This window comes from Hirundo rustica, chromosome 6 (genome assembly GCF_015227805.2).
Source record: "Hirundo rustica isolate bHirRus1 chromosome 6, bHirRus1.pri.v3, whole genome shotgun sequence".
Classification (NCBI taxonomy): Eukaryota; Metazoa; Chordata; class Aves; order Passeriformes; family Hirundinidae; genus Hirundo; species Hirundo rustica.
Window position 1 is genome coordinate 11,633,393 of NC_053455.1, and position 21,792 is coordinate 11,655,184.

Here is a 21,792-nt window from a genome sequence, read left to right on the forward strand (position 1 = left end):
AGTCTTGTCCCCTTTTAAGAGAATTCAGTGGGTCTTCCAAATTGGAAAGATTTTTGGCTTAACTTGGTTTTATACCTATATTCACAAACAATGTTGCCTCAATCACTTTCAAGTGTCCATGACTAACTGGTAATTTCCTGCATTTGTGACATTCCATGATCTTTCTTGATGCTGCCAAAGTTTGTGACTACAGAGAAAAGCAGTGGCAGGTTGAGAGTGAATGACCCCTGGTAAGTTATTTTGAAATTGCCAGACTTTGCTCTGCAAGTTTAGTCTCTCATAGCAACGTGGGCAGCATATCATTCTGCGCTGGCTTCATTAAAAGAAAACGATTCCATCTTTCAGTTAAAAAAAAAGAAAAGCTGTAACTGTTGAAGCAGCATGCACCTAATAAGCTACTTCTAAATCTGGCTCCATCATTTCAGTCTGTGGACTAGCAGAACAGAGCTTGCAGAATCCTTCTCAAGTAAGTATTGCTTTCTCTTTACTGCATGTTTTTATTTTTTTATTTAAAAATTATAACAGGTAGTAAAGAAGTCTTCAGCATTGAATTAGTGGTGCTGCAGTATGACAACTGGATGCCTGCTTTAAACATGAATTAACATGCTCTGTTGTTTCATTTGGCAGACATTACTGTCTTTAAAAGGAAATAGTTAATACATTAAGGTACAAGACAGCAAATTATATGGATGGAGCTTCCTAAAGCTGCAGTGCTGAAAAGCTAATGAAATCATTTATAATTGACTGTCATGATAGGGTTTTTTTAAATGAGTTATGTATCTTTTGTTTGCATAATGCCTATCATGGAACATGCCTATCTGATCTCATCAAAACTGGAATATGTATTCTGAATATGCTACTGACCATTAAGTATGAAATTATCAAAATAATTTATTTCTTCAAGGAAGAAAAAATTCAGGCAGTGGCATTAATATTAACAAAGCTAATATGTACACGTTAAACCTAACTCAGGTTTGTGTTAAAAGATGAAGGAAAATATATGTAGTGCATGACTTTGTCTAATTATACAAAGTATTAGTCAAACATTGATAAACCCAACAGAATATAGATTAAATAATTGTTTGTATGAGAAACAACAGAAATGTACAACATTTACCAAAACAAACAGCACATAATGTAGCATGCCTTCTACAAGAGTGTTTAAAGAGCTCTGATGGACATATCTCTAAAATAATGAATGAGGTGGGACTACGGCCGTGGAAGGAAAATAAATAACAATATTTTGCTTTGTGTTTAAATTGCAACTGTTGTAATCGAAAGGAACAGGCAATGCACAGGGCTGCTTTTACATTTGGTATGCAAGCACACATATCCAAATACAAACAGACCTTTTTTTTCTTATTTAGTCATACCTGCTTATCACCAGTTCCTGTGACAGGCAACTCTGATTGCAAACATGCAGGTTTGCAGCCCTCAGAAAAAATATATTATAGCTGCATCCGAGGCATTATAGCACCAGAACTAATATTCTGGAAACATTTAGCACAAGCATATCCTATACCTCCAAGTAATATTATTTGTCGTAGCTCTTTATGAAGGGAAAATTATGCTGCAAAAAATTTCACACTGTTTAAGTTAACTTCTGCAGAAAACTATGTAAATACTTCCCTCCTCCTCAAGTTATCTGTCCCCCAACAACCCATGGTAACAGCAGTTGAGAAATTCTTTCTCTCAGTTATTCTCAATTTACTCAGAACAATAAATTTTAAAATATACTTCCAGCCCAACTCATTTATATGCAGGCAGGCTTTTTCTAAGCAGATTTTTCAGGACATATTGAAGCACGGAACTGGAATAACCACTTCCTTATTTAATGTGTAATAGACAAAGAAGTTTATGTATATGCAGAGATAAAGAATAGAAAAAAAGATTAAAAAATTTCTGTGTTCCAGGTATGGTGAACAATAATATATCCTTCCTTTTACAAGCAACATTAAACTTCCCAAGGGCCAGCTCTGAGTAGCCTAATAAATTAGAAGCCAATAATGGAGAAGTTTAGTCTGACATTTCACAGTCCTTCCCAAAATCTCAGAAAAGCACAGCATAGTAATGACAAGACCAGTAAATAGTGATATTTATGGTACCATCCCCACAAGACTAAAGGAGACATCAGTAAGCAGAAATGCCACTGAGAAGCTTAGACCATTTCCACAGCTGCTGCACTTTATCAACTAGAGGAATCCTTGATAACTATTTCTGAGACAGACTAGGAGAGTGAGGAAGAGGTAGAGAATTGCCTTTGGGTGGTCTTCAAAGGAAAATGGTGACTTCATGATTGAGGGGATTGCCCAGGTAAAAAGGCTTATTCCTTCCTTAAACTTTCTGATTTGCTTATCCTATGAAAGAATCATCCTGTGAAATCCCACAAACCCAGTACAGGTCTATGGCTCTTATGAAGTCAAAGCCCCTGTGTGTGGGTTGGGCAAGATTTGACCCACTACAAAGAACTGTCAATTTTTGTATTGTGCTTTGGAACAACTTGGTCTAACACATAAATCACTAATTTGGATAACCTAATTGGACAGGAAAAAAAAAAATAAAAGTGAGAGAGAGAGAGAGAATATAGCAACAGCTTATTCCTTTGTGGTTTATGCATTTAACAAAGACTTACTTCCAGTCTTAAACTCCCCTCTATGTTTAATATTTGATTAGTAGAATTGCGTATTCCTGCAGATATAAAAGAAAGATGACAAGAAACACAATGCTATACTGAAAGATCTCTTCAATACTCCTTGAAGCACCAATGGGAAGGATTTGGGGTAGCCTTAGTTCATCACTAATCTGATATAAGATCAGAAAGGGACATTACATGACTTCAGAGAGGGCAAGGCCTTGCATATTGTGGCATCCAGCATAAATTTAGGAATGGATTAAAGTAAAATAAACTGGTATATAAAATATAATTAATTTAAAAATATAGCATAATTAATGAGTGGGAAATATTTTCATTCCACCTGAAGAAAAAGGCAGTGTACTTTTATCCTATGCCTGATTTTTCATGAGAAACTAATTCCATTCCTCCTCTCATTCTCCCTCTCTACTGTCTTAAATTTTTTCATGCTTTTTTCCTCTCTTCTTAATGATGGTAATGATGATAATAATAATGATGATGATTATGATAATAATTATTATGATTATGATTATTTTTGGGAGAGAAAGAAGACAGGAAAGAGAGAGGAAAATGAGGAAGATGGTATACCTAATTTGGAAAGCCACATGACACTGCCAGACTACCTCAAAGAAGGACATGTTTAAAGACTAGCCTCAAAGGATTTGACACTTCCCTAAAAATACACATTTTCAAGGAGCAGTGGAAGAAACTAAGACTCCTCACCTGTGTATTCTCAGAAGGATCAATTGTTTTACTGTCTTTTCACCAATCAACTACAAAGTGAACTGGAGACACAGAATCAAATGCTAGTGTAATGCAGATGACCTACAGCTCTGCCCATCCTACAGCACGGCCACAAAAACGGTACAGCGTGTGAAGAAGAGCTCATGGAGCAGCTGGCTAAAGCAGAAACTGAGCAAGAAAAAGATGATGTTGGCAGAGGACAGAGAGCATTTTGAGGACTCATTCACAGTCAAGGTACGCAGCCGCGGTTGGTCACTTAAACACAAATCTGATAAAGAGACTGTTATTTCCAGATGCTATTAACTTCTGTTAGGTAGGAAGTTCTGTCTCTCTTGGATGGGGACAAAAATTTCTCAGGCAGGTGATATCACAAGCTTTTTAGTGCTAAGAAGTTCCAACATGTGGGAAAAGCTATAGTGCTTATGTGCTGAAGCTTGGCTTAACAAGACCACTAATCTGCTCCTTAAACTGTACATCAGCCTCATATCATTTTGCATTCCTCTCTTCCAAGCAGTCCATTGTCTGGGCTGTGGATAAATAAAAGATTATTTAAAACACTTGGAAAAAATACAGTCTGCAGTTTAATTTTTCTGGCTTTTCTCAGCAAGAGTTAAATTTCTCTTCATGGGAGAGAAAAGTCCCTTGGTAATTAAGGGTAGGCAAGTGTCATTAGCTGTTGCCACAAGTGCCCTGCATATATCTTTGAAAAACTTTAAGGATATGCACAGTAATGTGTCCACAGTGCCATTTTATACTGCTAGGGAGCAGCCAACACAGCAGCCAACATCTTACAACTCATAAAAATTTGGCTGCTTGCACAGTAATGGAAGGTGTTCTGATAGGATTATATTGAGTGCAGTAAGGGCCAGTGTCCAATGGAATGCTGTGATGGAATTGGGGAAAAAAAAAAAAAAAAAAGTATATTGAAACATTTTGTGCTTGCATTTTTCTCTTTAATTTTTCATTTATTTTTAAAGCTATAAATATAGCTCGCATTTTAATTGGGTGTCTGTCTCTAATTTTACTGCAGCTGTAGAATTTGCCAGAGAGCAGTGGCTCTGTTTTCAGGGTGGTGCAGGATTTATACCAAAAAAACATCTCTTCTCTAATGCTCAGCACTTCTTACAGGCCTATCACAGCTCTGTCTAGTACAGCTATAAATTAAATGAATCAGACTTATGGGTGTTGACAAGAAAGATGACACAGCAATTTGTTGCCTTTAGTTTAGTCACCCTGTAGCTGTAAAACATAAATGTTTTGCTCAACATGGCGGAGAGGTTGATTGATGAGAATTTACAGCAATTTAGATCCATTATATATTTAGATTTAGATTCAAGGCTAAATGCAGACACTGTCCACCATGCAGATTCCTGCATAGAAACATAAGTCTCTATTCTTTAAGACACCACAGTAGTTTTCACTTCCTTTTTATGCCAACAAAACCTACCATTTCTTAAGAATCCACACTGATTTAATGGTGGCAGTATGGGTCCAATTTTCTGTTTGTCATAACATGTTACCAATCTACCATCAACTTATAGAGAAAAAACCCATTTTAACTTGTCCCCATTAGCAGTCATTCTTTAAAATAAAAGAACTGAATTTTCATTCTACAGGTCCTGAAGACAGCTAGATCTTACAGACTTAAAGCAAATGCCTGCCTAAATTCTCCTTAGGGCTGAAACACTTTCAGGCAGAATCTAGTGAGGTAAAACCAATACATACAACACTGACTACATCTCCACTCCATTAGTAATTTTTTGTTCCAAAAGGAAATAGAAAGATTGAAAATAATGTTTAGTGAAATTGAATGTTTGCTGTGTGAGGCCTAGCATCCTAGAAATAGATATTATTCCCATTAATTTGAAAATGTGGTAGAATTCCTGGAGAAAAACTAAATAGGATAATTCTGAGGAGAATTTATGGAAACGCTGTCTTGCTGATGAAACCGGTATAGGCAACCTTATATTAAAAGTAAATTTGTATTTGACAAGCATTACAGAAAAAAAGAGATTAGAAAACCATCTGTTGGAAGGAAACCCAGAGAGGAACATCTGTATTATTTAAAGACATAAACTGAAGTGCAAAACTGAAAGGTCCATAAAACACTTCAAAATTAACTGCATTAAGTGTGAAGAGGACTGGATAACATGTGATAAAGTTGTCATTAAAGTCAGGAGGGAAGAGTTCATCTGAGCAAGAATGGGCACTGGGGGAGTTGGGATATAGCTATTTTAAGAATGGAATATCTGCTGAGGGATGGACACATCTTTAGGGTAAACTGAGAACTTTGAATTGAATGCCATTCCTACAAATTCTAGTGAGTTTGGCCCTGGTGCTTAGGCAATATTTCTGAATAGCTGAAAGGCTGAGTGAGAACTAGGAACACAAATACACGAAATACAGACCATTATAATGGAAAACTCATTCTTTGCTTCACCAAGAACAGCACAAACAGTGTTGTTATTCATCCAAAATCTTGGAGTCTACTCACTGACAGTAAAAGGCTCTGAAACCAGTCTTAATTGCAAATAAAATAAACCTTAATATTGCTTAAATATCAGATTTGCTTTCTTTAATAATAACTTAAAAGTTTCTTATGAATCTCAAAATATAAAAAACCTTTCTACATATTTGCATTTTTTGATGTAGATAATTTGCTGAAGATATTCTTGTTCATGTATCAAAAGACATACTTTTAGATACAGAAAAATTTAGTACTAAGACTGTTGAATATTGTCTGTTTTGACCCAAAAATGATCATATCTTCCAGAGCTCTACACAAAAAAAACCTTCTAGTTGTCATAACAACATCCTGCAGCAGATACAAGATTGCTTGTACTTGCTTTTAATACAATTAGCTAAAGTTAACATCTCCTGAAGATTAAAAACCTGGGATATTATTTAGAAGGGAAGGTGAAAATATTATTTTACTTAAATAATTCCCACAAAATTAAGTTTTAATTTAAAATCTTCAGTCAATGGTCTGTAGAGATATTCCATTTTATCAAGTCATATTTGCAGGTGACTCTGTTATCCGCCATGTTTATACAATTTATGCAGGTTTCTAATAATGTCTTTGTAAAATGACACTCAGAATATAAAGAAGCCTAAATTTAGAAAAAAACCTAATGTGTTTTCCTGAGTAACAAGTTTACTAGACAAATTCCTGAATGCTTCAGTCTTGTCAAATGCAATACTAAATCATTATTAAAGACCCACTTAAGATATGATCTTAACCATTATTCCTTTATAAATGTTCCAGATTTGACAGTCAGTTTACCAGGAAAGGATCAGTGTCATTGTTTATGTTCTTATATTAACACTAAAATAGAATAGAACACCTCAGCCATTCAACATACAAAACTACAAATGGTTTCCACTCAAATTCCCTAGAACTGTTTGACTTATGAACAAGTCTTGATGGTATCTGGAGATGCCCCCTTGGTCAGGGTCATGTTATGCAAGACTGGGTATCATAGTAGTACATAAAAAAACCACAGTCCTTTCCTAATTTAAAGAACACAGTCCTTTCCTAATTTAAAGGCCAGTTAATGGCAGATGCAGCCCTAAGTGCAGGTGTTGAACAAAGGTCAGGAAACTAGATGATGACAGAGCTGCTCATAAAGGACCATCTGTTTTACTGTGAAGTCTGTCACTTAAGTCAGACAGTTTTCACTTGATTTGTACAGACATAGAGTTTTATTCCAACAATGGCACCCACCATTTTTAAAGTAAGGAAAAATTAATCCATAGCTCTTTTTCTTAAGATTATTTTAATGTCAATATGACTGGTTTAGAAGAACTTAGTAATCTGCCAAGCATCCACCTAGCTGAGACATATTGTAGTAATAAATAACAGAAGAAATTTAGCTCTCTGAAGGTATTTATTTTGAGAGTACAGTCCAGACAACAGCAGCAAAGTATTGTCATTCACAGACACACCTGTTTGCATTGGAACAGGAAATTCCCAATATCCCCAATATCTTCAAAGCAATTTAAATATATAAGGTAAATTTAAATATATAAGGTAAAATAACTTGAACACTTCAAAATATAAATCACTTAACAGATGGAAAATACATCATGTACATCAATTATTAAATAGTTCAAGATATCAAACATTCAAATTTTTACACATATTTTGTTTTAATATTCAGCTTCTCTATTTGTACACATAATGGAAATAATTTCTGCAATGCAGCTTGTCTCTGGAGAATATTTTTGTGAGTTTACCTGAGAGAAAACACTGAAAGTTCACAAACAAAAAGTTCATACTGTTAGTACAAACTTTGATAACATCTGTTCTGACCAAGATTCATAGTGATTGATGTGAAAAGATCTGTATAATTTAAGTAAGAGGAATAATTTTTCATTTTGCAACTGTGTATAATTCTTTTTCTTAATAATCAGGTGTTTCTGTGTCATATGTCTAGAGTCGTTAATCAGGAATCACCTGTAGAAAGAGAGGCAGCAGTTTAAGCAATATGACACCCACAAGTGTTATGTACCTTACCTAAATAACTTATAACCGTATATCTATATCTATACCTATATATACATTTCACTGCTATGCAAATAACATCTCTCTGAACAAAAAGGCCCCTTCCTGAGAAAGAGAGAGAAAGAAAAGAGAATTATATGATCAATTTTTATTGGCTGTACCACAGACTTTTTAAATTCATACCTTAAAATTTGCACTTAAGCAATGGATAGCTGAATTTATGCTTGTAGTTAGCATAGTTTTATCCATGTACAAAGGAGTCCAATCTGTCATGAATAAAAAAGCTCTTGTCCAAATAAATGCAGGTTTTGGCTCAACAGTGAGCCTTGCTCTGTTTCTGAAACAGGCATTCTTAGTAAAGTCCATTAAAACTGCAGAACTCACCGTTTGCCAAGCTCTGATGGAACTGGAAGGCAAAATACCTAAGATGGATTAGCACAGACCCTAGACATTTCAGAATCCTGTTTGCTTCAAGAGTTACATTAGGTTCATACAAGTCTGTATTGGACATACTGAAAAATCCCAAAATTTTGGCCTTACAAGAAGGGAGTAGTGTTGTATTGTTCCCTGACTGCGTTGAAAAGGTCATGAAAAAGTTTTTGTTGGCAACTGAAAGAATTTGCCAGCCCTTTAAACTGTTAGCATTCGCATTCAAGTGAAAGACTCATAAATTCCTCTAAAACAAGACAGTGTGAGCAAGATTTATGCATTTTAATCCACATTATCTCTGTGATCAGGATAATGTTTGTAGCATGCAATGGAATGGCACAGTCCCATAGAAATATGGAAGCATTTCAAAAAGTAATTCCAGTAAAAGCAATTGATTTCTGATGTGTTAAAAGGATCTTCACGTCCCCCTGTTATTTGCAAAATTAATGTACTTACTATGTTAATTTGAGAGATTTGCAACACTTCAGCAGCTTTTATGAACTATGATTTAAATGAGTGTTGGAATTACCAACGTGGAGACAATAAATTCTAGGCAGTAAGTAAAGTGCCTTGTAATGAGGGACCTAAATGTCTGCTTCAAAAGCACATGGAACTACATTTCAGCTCAAGCTGCTGTTGACCTGTCAGCTATGCATGATATTTTTAAATGTGCTCTTGTGTTTATGGGAGGTCACTCAGTTTTCTGCTTGTGACTCTCTTCTCTTTCTCTGTTTGCTGCATTTGACAGTGATGTAAGCAGAGTCTGAATCCCACCACGCAAAAAAGCGTAAATCACTTGCTTTCACCCTTATGCTAAAATAAGGAGATGCAACAAAACCCCAAAAAATGCCTTTTCAGATTTATCTTTCAGTCTTTTCTCTGGTCATTTCCTGTGGCAACACATCACTAGGCCACTACAAATATCCATGCTGATTATAAAGTCAGACTATAGTCTTTAATATTGTTTAAACTAGTCCTTAGGTTCATGCATATACAAACCCAAAATAGAAATTCTTCACTTCACAGTCCAGACTTGTCTGTCTGTAAAGACAGTGAAAAATGAGAAGAGCTTCACATACAAGGTACTGAAAGAACTTATCTTTACTACTCCAAGCTCATTGACAATGTTGAAATATTGCATCTTGCTTTAGATCCTAACCTTTAAAAAATATTTTAGAATTAAAATTATGGCAAAAAAAAAAAACAGGTAGAAAGTGAGAATCAGGTTTTGTTTGCTTTTCTAGCAGATCTAGCAGATTTGTCACTAACTTTTTTAATAGAACAGCAAACACTAGTAGCATTAGGACAATATAGCATGACCTTCTCTACTATTGGATTTTAAAAAGCCCTGAAACAGAACCAACCCAGACTTTACATAGTGAGAATTGATCTACATCACGGTAGTTTGGTTTCCAGTTCAACAAACAGGAATATATCATATGTTGCTTTGGGTCAATGAAAGCCCATGCTCATCCACTGAACACTCAATATCTTGGAAAATTTGCATGATCTATAGATTCTGTTCATTAGTACGGTTAATTAAAATGATGAGAATTTTCTATTGATCTAATTATGAAATATATGCATAATTTGGGGTGCATGTGGGACAAAATGCGGTGGGTGCATTGTTATGCCTTCCAAAGTCATGCCTGTTTTCTTACAACTTAGAGGAGGATTTATGGGAATCCCTCTTCCAGTTGACAGTATTTGACACACAGACTCTAAAGCAAATGGAGTCACTGTTGAAAGGGAAAGGCTCCATTTCCCCAGTTAAGCCAGAGGGTGCTGTGCCTGGAACACCAGACAAGCAAGAGGGGGGTGGCAGGGTGAGAGCATGCAGTGCATGCACTGCTGCATGTGCACCAGAAGTAGGAACTGATGCAGAGAGCAACCTCTCTGGAGATTTGACAATGAACAGTTACTCAAAACGCTGCAGCTCCAGTGAGGACAGCTTTGAGTTACAGGGCAGCACAAGGTCAGAAGCTAAAAGCTTTGGTAAAAGCAAAAATAAGGATGAAGGCTATCGACCCCATCGATCAAAGCACTGTCAGAAAGGGGGTGAAAAATCTCATGGACTGGAACACTCTACTCTATATCCAGCAGAAGTGGGAAACACAAGTCAAAAGCTCCAGAAGCAGAAGAAGACTCACAAGAAAAGCAGCTCCTCTACATCTGACTTGAGCTTGGTGAGTCAAGGATCATCAAGCTCATTGTCTGTTGTGGAAGAAAAAATAGAAGCTAAACTCAAATTCTCTCAATTTATTAATGAAGTTACTTTCAGAGTTCTTGATCCCATGAGCCTGAGGGCATACCGAGCTGCAAAACTGAAAAATAACTTTCCATCCAGTGTGAGAAGCCTAGATGACTTTCATATCAAGAGGAAGTCTCCTGAAAACTGGAAAGAAAACATTCTAGATGGGAAGACCCCTGAAGAAGTAGACTCAGAAACACTGAGAAATGATGACATCGTGGCTGGAGCACGACCACACAAATTAGAGAAATCATTGTCCCTGGATACAAGTCCCTCTCTCAGGTCATTTGATAATGGTGTCTCATGCAGGACAAGACCTACTGGCTTGCCAGTAGAAATTATGATTTCTCAAAGCAAAGGGATGCCAGCCACAAAATCTGCGTCTCTTCCTAGAAGTACAAGCATGGTGAGCTCTCTCAAATATTTTCTTTGGGTGGTATATGACAAGTACTTATGCATTGATGTGACTATTCGGAAAGTGTTTCTGTCTTCCTGGGTGGGCTCTTACCACATAAACAAACTCTTCTTCAGGGTGGGAACAGCAGGGAATGTTTATTTTTAGTAGTTCAAGAAACCAGCTGTAGAAGGTATAGGAGGAAGGAAAAAGGGAATAGAGTTCCTTAGTCCTTTTAGTTTGATGTCTGGAAGATGGCTTTCCAAGATGAAACAAGGTTATTCCTGCACTGTAATGAAGCATGTATATAACCAGATCAGCTTGATGCAAACAGTCAAGGTACCCTCAGAAAAGGGTGAAGAGAGCTGTGACAGACCACTCAGGTATTCAAGCTCACTAGTTTAGAACTTGCTCAGGTATCTCTACACTAAACAAGAATGCTCAGTTAGTGTGTTTAAGTACTACTGAGAGGTATGACATCCTGAAAGTGTTGCTAATGTTTGTGTGTCTGGAATTAATATATATCAGTTGATAATTTCTGTTTTGATGTGCTAAAAAAACCCCAATCATCCGAAAACCCCATTAAAAACAAAAACAAAACAAAAAAACCCCTGAAGCTTTCTTCTATGGTCTGGTAAAAAAATATTTATTCTTTTAATTTTTTATTACGAGAGTCTTTGTTTGGAGGAGGAAGAGGTATTTATGCCTGTGAAGGAGGGCAAAGGGAAGTTGTTTGCTAGTGTGGCTTGGTCTGGAATTCTGAACTGCCAAACCTTGTGCTGATACAATATGTTAGTATGTCTCAAGAGTAGCATTTGCAATTCCACTAAAACAATAAAGGTCCAGGAACTATTCGTAAAGACTATACGCATGTTCACAGACGTTGCTAAACCGGGAGCTATTACAACTGCATTATTCTTTAAAAAGTCTATTCAAGTTTAAAAACAAAGAAACAAAAAGTTAATTCATTTCACAGAGGACTGCAGCAAAAAGGAAAATACCTCAGTCTTAATAATTTTATTTAAACTTCAGCGACATGATCGTAAGATTTTATGTCCTTGGATGCTTTAATTGCTACCTATCAAAGATATCTAGAGGGAGAAGAGGTGAAAGGTAACGAAACAGAGAGAATTTGCATGCTGTGTTGTGTCACAGCTCCACAATGTCAGCTGTCCTAAAAAAGGATGAGGAGGTTTCAATCTGAGCCCATGGCAGGATATGATTTTTTCAATTTTCAATTAAGCATCTGTCAGAGCATCTTTTCCACTGGACTTGATTATATGTGCAGATTGAAACTTCCAACCGATCGGGTACTCACTGAGTGAACACTGCCAAGCGCTCTGTAATTCCACACAGTGTAGGCATCAGTCTACTCCAGTTGAAGCATCAGCCTGCTCTAAGCCTAGTCATTTAAATTAAACATATTTTACCTCAGCAAACAATGCCTCCGATTGCAGAGCTCAAGATGAGAAATGGAGTGGCAGGGCAAAATACAAGACTAAAACATTTTCAGCCCCATCTACAGATTCATGTGTCCTACATTCAAAAACTTTGACTTCAGCACAATTTATTTAGTTCCAAGTGCTCACCTGAAGCATGCCTAGCAAGGAACAAAAGCATAACTGTATGGTCTTGGGTGTCATTAATGTAAAGCTATTTTAAAAGTTCTTGGTTTTGTAGTGTTCATTTCAATACACATGGAGAATATTGCCTAAAACTGTTCCATGATTTTGTTGCCAAATTATTATTTGTGTACAGAAGATAATCTTCGAGAGAAAGAAATTATAAGATTACACTGACTTAAATATAAAAACTGGATAGCAGAGGTATAATAACACATCCTGAAGAGCATGAAAGAACATGCCTGAAAGTTTGAGGTTAAAAAAGCTGTACCTAATAAAATAAAAATGTGACTCAGAAGATGAATGCTGTGACATTGCCTCCTGTCTATTGTTTTCTGAAGACCCCTGAGGTGTCCACAACTCCCTCTGTACTACCGTTGATTGGATCCAGACCCACTAAAGTGATTTTCAACTTTTAGGCTTCTCAGGACTGGTCAAAATGTTCAATTTCTGCCCCAAGTATCTACTGGTTTGTAAACAGCTGCTGCTGAAATGAAATCTCACAAAAAAACCCAGCCGCCATTGTAGATGTATGCGGAGGAATTTCTGGACAGCTAGAAGGAAAAAAAGATGCCTCATTGTGTGACTGAAGTCAAAGGGAATTGTGATAGGTAGAAAGTAATTCCAAAATACAATGGACATGACCTTGGTGTGGTCTAAATATTTCAGTAACCAGGCCAGCAGGATGAAATAATTTTTCAGTCCTATGTATTGATCTAAATTTGAAGTCACTGGACAAATAAGCAGGAAAGGAAAATGCCCTAACTAAATGAAAGCAAACCTCTGGATCCACACCAATGTAGTGAGACTATGTCATACTTCCAGACTGAAATGATATGACCAGTTAAGTGGGCTGAAAAATGCAGGATATGTCTGAAAAGAGTTGTACACAATGGAAAGTTTCTAAGAACTGGAAAGATATACTTGTCAGAATATGTCAAAGAACAGATCAATACAGAGAGAAATGTGGATAGATCCAGACAATATATTTTTTTTGTTTCAAAGAAATCCAGGTATGAAAGGAGATTAGCCTGTGTCTTTTAATACATATTTTATCTCAAATACATTTGTTCCAAGTAACCAATGCCTTCAGGAAACCTTTATATACCACTATGTCTGTTCTAGGAAAAAATACAGGTTAAAATTTAATTCTTAAATAATCATACAGGAGTCTGACTTCAGACCTGAGTAAGTCTGCACCACCTTACCGTTTGATTCAACCTGAAAATTACATTTCAGTAACCTCAGTAATACACATATGAGGATCTACTTTCTGGCTTTTCAACTGCACACACCTACTCTTACCTACACAATAATCATATGAACAACATTAGACATTGACTTTTCTTGGTCACAGGAAATCAATCTCTTTCTTAGAAGAGCTATATCTTTCCACCTTACATTAAACTGTTGGTAGTACACATTCTGTGTGCAAGTGGTCTTAGAAACAATTTTTGACCTCACCATTGCAACTATATGTATACATAAACTAAGGAATTTTGCATTTCTCACCTAAGACCCTGTCATTATCACACAAAATATATATAAGCAAACCTGATCAATATAAATGGCTTACTAAGCTGCAGAGGCTGTCTTAAAGCCAAGCTCAGGTTGGGATAGTGCCACTTCTACATTTTGGAATTTAGGATTTCACATACTGTAAACTAAGACTGAATAAGGTTGGTGGTGAGGGGCAGAAATTTGGCCATGCTCCACGTGAATTTACCATGCTTATGGAGCCATAGACTCCTCATAATTCTCATAATCATTCCCTAGACACCCCAATATACTTGGATCACAGAATATTCCATGTTGGAAGGGACACACAAGGATTATCAAGACCAGCTCTTAAGTGAAGGCCTGCACAGGCACCAAACCTGTAACCTTAACATTATTAGCACCAGGCTCTGGGGAACTGAGCTAAGAATTTTAAGAAGTGGAAGGGACCTTTAGAGGCCATCTAGTCCCAATCCCCCCTGCCATGGACAGGGACACCTTCCACTAAACCACATTGCTCAAGACCTCACCCAACCAGGCCTTGAACACTGCCAGGGCTGGGGCATTGACAACCTCTCTGGGAAAACTGTTCCTGTGCATCACCACCCTCACAGTGAAGTTCTTCCTAATATCTAACCTAAATTTCTACTCTGTTGGTTTGTGTTGGAAATAAACTGGGCAGGAGATCATTTTAACTCCTTTAATAGCCTTTATTAATTAGGGATGGCTTGGGGGAATGCCTACACCACTGCTGCTCCCGATGGGCACTGCTGAGGAGAAGGTTTTCGACGACTTTGCCGCGTGCGCTGCAGAGTCGGGAGCCTTGCCTCGCGGAAGTTCCTAGGAACTCGCTCTAGTCTCTTTCAGTCTGGGAGTGTCTCCTTGCGAGTGCTTCTTAGATCTGGGTGAGAACTTAGAGAATCATTAGATGTAGCCTGTGGATGCCTGAGCACTTTCCTCACCCCATGCTGCCTTTCATTCCTTTGCAGTTTATGTTGGCTCGTCGTTATTAGGGGCTGTTAGTATCCACCACGCTTCTGTCTGAGCAGGGCACCCTGGGAGTCGCCTGATTTCCATAATGGGTGGTGTCAGGCGAGGAATACACGAGAAGTGGGCAGTGCCTCTGGGTTGACAGGCAGGCAGGGAGGAGCTGGTAAGAAGCAGGCAGTGTCAATGCCATGGCTGACAGGTGGGGAGCGGCAGACGAGGCGCAGGCGGCTTCAGTGGGTTGGTAGACCAAAAAGGGAGTAGCGGAGGCTTAATTTGGAACAAGGTAAGGGGTTTCGGGGTCTTGGGGGAAACTGGGAAGGGACTGTGGAGTCTTGGGGATGGGGATGTACAACATTTGGTAGAGAACTGGGGTTCGGGGTACAGAAAACAAATAACATTGATACATAGAACTGGTAACTTATACAGACAACAGATAACACAGATAACTGATAACCATGAACACTGCACCTTGAAGTTTATTCCTCTCAGTTTGTACCCTGTATTCCTTGTACTATCGCTGCAGTTCATAATGAAGCCCTCTCCAGCTTTCCTGTAGTCCCTTCAGTTGCTGTACTGTTGCTGTGAGTTCTCCATGCAACCTTCTCTTCTCCAGGCTGAACAGCCCAAATTTCCTCAGGCTGTCTTTGTAGACAAAGATGCTCCAGTTCTTTTTTGCATCATCATGGCCCCGTCTGGACTTGTTCCAACGGTTCCTTGTTCTTATGGACACACCAGAGCTGTATGCAGCAGCCCAGGTGGGTTTTCACAAGGGCAGAATCAAAAGGCAGAATCCCTTCTTGACCTGCTGCCCACTCTCCTTTGGATGCAGCTCAGGACATGGTTGTTTTTCTGGGTTGGGTTGTTTTTCTGAGCGCACTTTGCCGGCTCATATTGAGTTTTTTATCAACCACCACCCTCAAGCCTTTCTCCACAGGGCTGCTCTCAATCAATTCTCTGCCCAGCCTGTAGGTGTCCCTGGGATTGCTCTGATCCAGCTGTAGGACCTTGCATTTCACTTTGCTAAACCTCAAGTCAGAATAATTTGCTGGACCTGCAAATCTTCACCAGTGAAGGTAGATGCAACAGCAAGTGCTTATTTCCTAGACATCACCTGGCTCAGGCTGGTGCTTCAGCCACCTGGAGAGTCACTGTGCAGTCATACTCCCTCCTGTGTGATTCAGTCTCAAGGGCCAAACTTTGACCCCATATAAGCAATTCAATTCCCTCCTGTAACCAGTTCATAACAAAGTACTCATTCTTACTCTGATTTCAAGCAATGTATGCCCTAAAGGATTTAATTTCTATAGCCCTTGAGACAGAAGGGGACAATTGCCCTGTTACAAAGGATGACATTCTTAGGCAGATGAATGAAGCACAAGGAAGAATAACACCCTTTTCCATCCCTCTCACAAGAAATTATTTTAATAGCTAGAAAGAAGAAATATAACCAGAGTAGACATTTATGTAGGATATTGAGGAGATTCAAAGGTTCATGTTTAATCTGGGTAGGCTGTTTAATTCCTAAGGAACCCTATACTCAGCCACTGAAGCACAGTGTCACAGACATTAACATAAACAAGGAAAATTATATTAATTCCTTCTTTATTTCTGTTTATTATTCACAAGGATTCCTGCTGTTCATTACAGCTTTCCTTGTATGACAATGCCTGAGCACAGGGATAGCTCCCTGAAGGTGCATAAGCATCTTTAGAAATCACAGCCTCACACACCTGAACTTCACAGGCTTGAAGGGGTTTGATCCCCATATGGGCCATTCTCTTAAGAGATGAACTCAAAGATCCTTGTGGTTCCCTTCCAACTCAGAATATTCTGTGAAAACTATGAAATCTGTAGGAACAGAGAAAGACTGTCATGCAAAAGCTGTGGTAGAATTCCACAGCAGTAGAAAATGCAACCAATCTCCCATTCTAAAAGAAAGTTTCTAGGGCAGTTTCTAGGTTCTCATTTTCTAGGGCACCTGAGTACTAACTCAAAATTTTGCTGAAAGAGCAGACAAGATTTTGTTGCTCTAGGTCAAAGCTCTTTTTTATAAGGTTTTGAGTCCTCCTTCAGCCCTTCCAGCCTGACACCATGATGTAAAAATAGGCATTTGTTTGTTCTTGGATGAATACCAAATCTTTCATTTCTATTTATGGCACAGTGATGTTTACAAGTAAGATTTGGGTTCAAATACATTATAATGGAAAGTATATATTGTTTCACTGATTCATGCAAGCAATATGCTGAAAGAGAAATAGTGAGAGGTGGGACCAGAGGGAAAGGGTAATGAGGTGCCTTGCGCAGTTCAGTGATCAAGCTAGCAGCCAAATACCTGAAAAGTCTTCCAGTGTCCTATTTTCTGGTCTGTTCCTGCTCTTTCATTCAGGTAAGCCAATGTAGAACTACCCTCAATAGCTGATATTATGAAGCTGTGGTATCTCTAGGTTATCAGAGGAAAGTAAGAAAGTGAACTACATCAGATGCTTCAGTTCTTTAGCATGATAACTACATGACAGACCATGTTGTTAGGGCTTTTTATGAGTCTCATACATACATACACCATACAGTGGAAAATGCTCCATGGCCACCTTTCCTGACACCCTGGCCTCTTTCTTGCCATTCTTGGTATTCCACATGGGGCTGCACAGTTTGTTCCCCTCTGCTTTGCAAATTGGAGGTGACCAACAGGTTGTCAGTAGCTTAGCATTTTTTTCTCAAAATGGGTATCAAAATAGATGGTTTAATACTTTTACCATAAACTTGATTGACAGAAGATGGTGTCCATTTCTTTTCTCCATTCAGAGATACCAGGCAAATAAAATAGTTTTAAGACTTACTAGTTTAAACTCATTATTATGTAAAGTGAGCATAGCCACTGAACTGCAAGCAGCATACACCTTAACAACTTCACTCTGTTATTTTTCCTTCATCTCCAGATTCCTGACAACTGTCTCAGTGTCTGGCAACACTGTGCAAGAATCTCAGGTCCTAAGAATTGCATTTGGGTGTGGAAAGCCAAGTACTAAATCTTTAATTATCTTGGGCTGCATTTCCTTGGTACTTCCATTGATTTCTATTGCATCATTATAACCTCTCTCCTCTGATACCAATGTTGTTTTCCTGCACACCACTATTATGAAATGGTCACTCTGTGTATAGTAGTAATGAGTAGTACTGCAAATGTATGGCCGTGCATACACTTGTACACTTGGAGCTTCCAGGGTAGGTAAATTAGCTTTATAGCACCTCAGAGGTGTCAGGCAGCCTAATACTCTAAGCTATAAAATCTGACAGCCAATGGAAATGGTAGTACCTTCTGAGCTCATTTCTTCTGAAATCAAAGACAAATCTCATTTTCCACCAATCAAGCTATATCAAATATCTTCTCAATCTCTGGGAGAATTTAGCCTTGTTAGGCTTGAAGCATGCAGTAGTATCAGTGGTACCAGCAGCAACCAAGCTCAGGCAAGATGTACCAGAGCAAAAATCCAGTTTCACCAGTTAAATGCAGAGTGCTGAATCCTCTCCTTAGTTTATTTTTTTCGGTGCCATTTATGGTTCAGTCACAAGACATGGAAGCCAAGCAGGCCATGTGCAATTTCATCTATAGTTAACACCTCTTGTCCCAGTACTGTGGCACTGAGTCCTTTCTCCAGAGCTGAGAGGAGCGCAGCAGCCGTCTACTGTAGGAGAGATCAGCATAATGCTTTTAGAGCAGCAGATGTGACACTGTTTTACAAGGAACAGTATGAGCAGATGGTGTTTAGAGAGTTCTCCTTGCCTGCTCTTAAACACCTCCGTTGGGTCACTAATGGATCCTTTGTCTCATCAAACACTGCATAAAGCTACAATGTTCCCAAGATGACGCAAATGGTCATTTACAGCTTCCCAGCTCATCAAATACAAATTAGATCAAAATCTTCTTCACGGAGCATAGATGTCTACAGTGCTCAAAAGAATAAGCTATTTATTCAAGACAGGCTAAAGTAGACAGTCTGAGCTGCTTCCCAATAACAAGAATGTGTTTTCAATGAAATTAAGTGTTTCACCATAAAGGTTACATTTTTGTGGTTAAGGTTTTTAATTCAGTTGTTCTACCTTTTCTGCCCTCCCACCCCTTCTTTTTTAGAGAAGGAGAGCAGCAAGTGAGTCAGGAGGGAGATATTTGTATAAAGGAAAAAAACCCCAATATTATAATGGTGAATTTCTTCACAGGATTCAGAACTTCAATGGGAAAACAAAATCATTTTCCAGCCAAATCTACTATTTGCCTTCAGAGGAGCAGCTACCCAGATAGAGAAAAATCCTGACCATATGCAGTTCACATTGATTTCAGTATCTTTTGGCACATGCAACAGGAAAGTGATATTTGCAATCAGAAACGTTTAGTGTTCCTTTCCTAGAGATTTTTGTTAATATGACTTTTCTCATTCCTTTGAGTTTGAAAAACACTCCTCAATTGTACTCTTTACCTTTGGATGCCTTTAGAAAGACATGGTACTTTCAGAGTAATGGAAGCCTTAGAACAATTACCATCAGCAGAGACGCCTGAAAACTGTAAAGCCAGGCAAGGGAAGGTGAAAGAGCAAGAGGTAGAAAAGGTTAACAGATCTCTCTTTTCTGGTCCAGCTTTGGTCTACGAGTGTTATTTATGACAAAGATTTTAAAGGTGCTTCAACTAATTTTTCATTTCTTCTTTCATTTGGCAGCCTGAGTTTGTCACGTTTACAAAATGTGGGGTTTTGCTCTGCCATAGCGTGGCTGTGGCATATCCGAAAAGCAAAGACTTGGGTGTGCACTGACTCTCTCACACAGCCGTATGCAATACTTAACACAGGTATTTTCTTGGTCCACATAGTGAAAATCTCTGAACTCTACCAAGAAAAGATTAAACTGCAAGGCACTGCCCTAAGCCAGAGGTTGCACTGATTTATTTTTCAGTTGTGAGTGACTGATATTTTTCCCCACTCGTTGTAAGGTTTTCAGCCCTATTAAAATTCTGCTCAGTGATGTACTGCATGCAATTAATAGAAACATAGATGTAACTTTTCTCCCACACTCCCACTGTGTTCTAATATCTAACTGGAGTAAAATAAAAGTTTATTTATTAATATGAACCCATTACAGCAAGCATTTTGGGGACAGAAAAGAGGGAATCAGAATTGCATTAATCTATCATAGCTGCATTTGCATTACTCTGTTTTCTCTGTGGGTTTGGTGATCCATGGGTTTTAGTCTCTCATCAGAAAATGTAGTATTAAAATTTTGAGACCAACAAATTCAAAGAACAGAAATTTTTACAAATTATGGGGTGGTTTAAAAGATTTTTATAGTAAATGTGGAAATTAAGCCTAGCTGCCCCAACAACATCACTTATGTCTCAGAATATCAGGAGTTGTTGGTTTTGACCTCAGGTTGGACAAGGAGAAGCAGGATCCCATTTGGGAACCTATTTTATATTTATAAAATACATATTTTTCCATAAAACACACAAAAAATTGTATTTTCACAGACTAGCTCAGGCATTTGTTTCAACAACGTCCTCTTTGCAAAGTAGCTTAAATTTGACCTTTTCAGATGAAACTCTTCAGTGTCAGGAGCTTTAGGTGACAGGAAAAACACCTTGTGGTTAAGGAAGAAGAAGTAGATGCCATAAATCTTGGCTTTAAAACAGTCTCCTATATTCTCAAAAGTAAGCTGGGAAGATAAGGGGGTGAATATTAAAAGGTAGAGGCAAAACTGATTGGAAAGTCTTATTGAGAGGGTAGCTCATAACCCTTAGTTGTGACCAGGGTCTCAGGGGTACCAAGAAAATTCATTAATAGCAAGATGCAGATTTATTTTGAGACACCATTGCCTTCTATCAACAGAGAGTAAAGAAAGCATGCAATTCTGTTCCTTTATCTAAGTTGGAAACTACAGTAGTGTGTTTATGCTCCTGTGTAATACTCTTGAGAGGATGTTTTTGAAATTTCAAAGATGTTGATTTCCCAAAAGTAAGCAGGTACTTATCAAGTTTAAAGAAAGCTTTCCTGTATTGAAAATCACTCTTAGTTTAAAAGTCTTTAAATGTTTTTTTTTTCTGTCACACTTAGTACCTAGAATGGACAGAAATTGATTAAAGATCCCGTTGTCTCCATGCCTCAAACCAGCACTGTATCTACATCCAACTCCCTTTCCTTTCTCACTACCAAAAGGGAATTTCCAAACGTTGGTCAGAACTTAATGTTTAACCCAAGGAAGCTGGATACAACAGTGTTGGAGCACCTATTGTTGAACAACTGGCTCCTAGACTGTAGTCTGTAGAGCTATCCATTGTGACACTGTTGGCCAACAGCTCTCAATTTCTGACAGTAAATTCAATACCTGCAAAGACAAATTAAATTATTCAAATCACATCTGTATCTGTCAAGCTTATGAGCTGTTTGCATTAATATTTGATGTCAGTTGGGCAAGAATGATCAGGGGTATGGCAGTCCCAGCCCTCTGCTCCCTGCTTGGAGAGAGAGAACATTTTAAACAAAAGAGAAAGAGGAATAAATACCAGGCCTGCTCGCACAGCTACACTTGCTCTGTTAAAAATGAAGAGATATTTCCCCCAAAGAACAGCTATTCCCTGGATAACTGTAGTAACAAAAACCCGCTGTGTGAACACAGCTAAAATGAGCAGCTATTGAGGATTCAGAAACTGGTTCACAACCACTTATTTCTCCAGCAGCCAGCCAGACC

The 21,792-nt window shown here is 38.1% G+C and overlaps 1 protein-coding gene across 5 annotated transcripts in view; it reads left to right on the forward strand.

Annotated features, from left to right (window-relative positions):
* The first annotated feature begins 370 nt into the window (after positions 1–370).
* The window catches only part of BEGAIN (brain enriched guanylate kinase associated), a 160,417-nt gene continuing 138,995 nt past the window's right edge, over positions 371–21,792 (forward strand). For 4 of the 5 annotated variants that reach the window (XM_058421016.1, XM_058421015.1, XM_040067383.2 and 1 more), the window contains exons 1-2: positions 371–466; positions 3,481–3,610. In XM_058421016.1, the coding sequence (XP_058276999.1) occupies positions 3,560–3,610 (51 nt within the window). In that variant the 5' untranslated portion in view covers positions 371–466; positions 3,481–3,559. The remainder of the gene's footprint in view (positions 467–3,480; positions 3,611–21,792) is intronic. The other variant, XM_058421018.1, reaches the window with a different exon arrangement.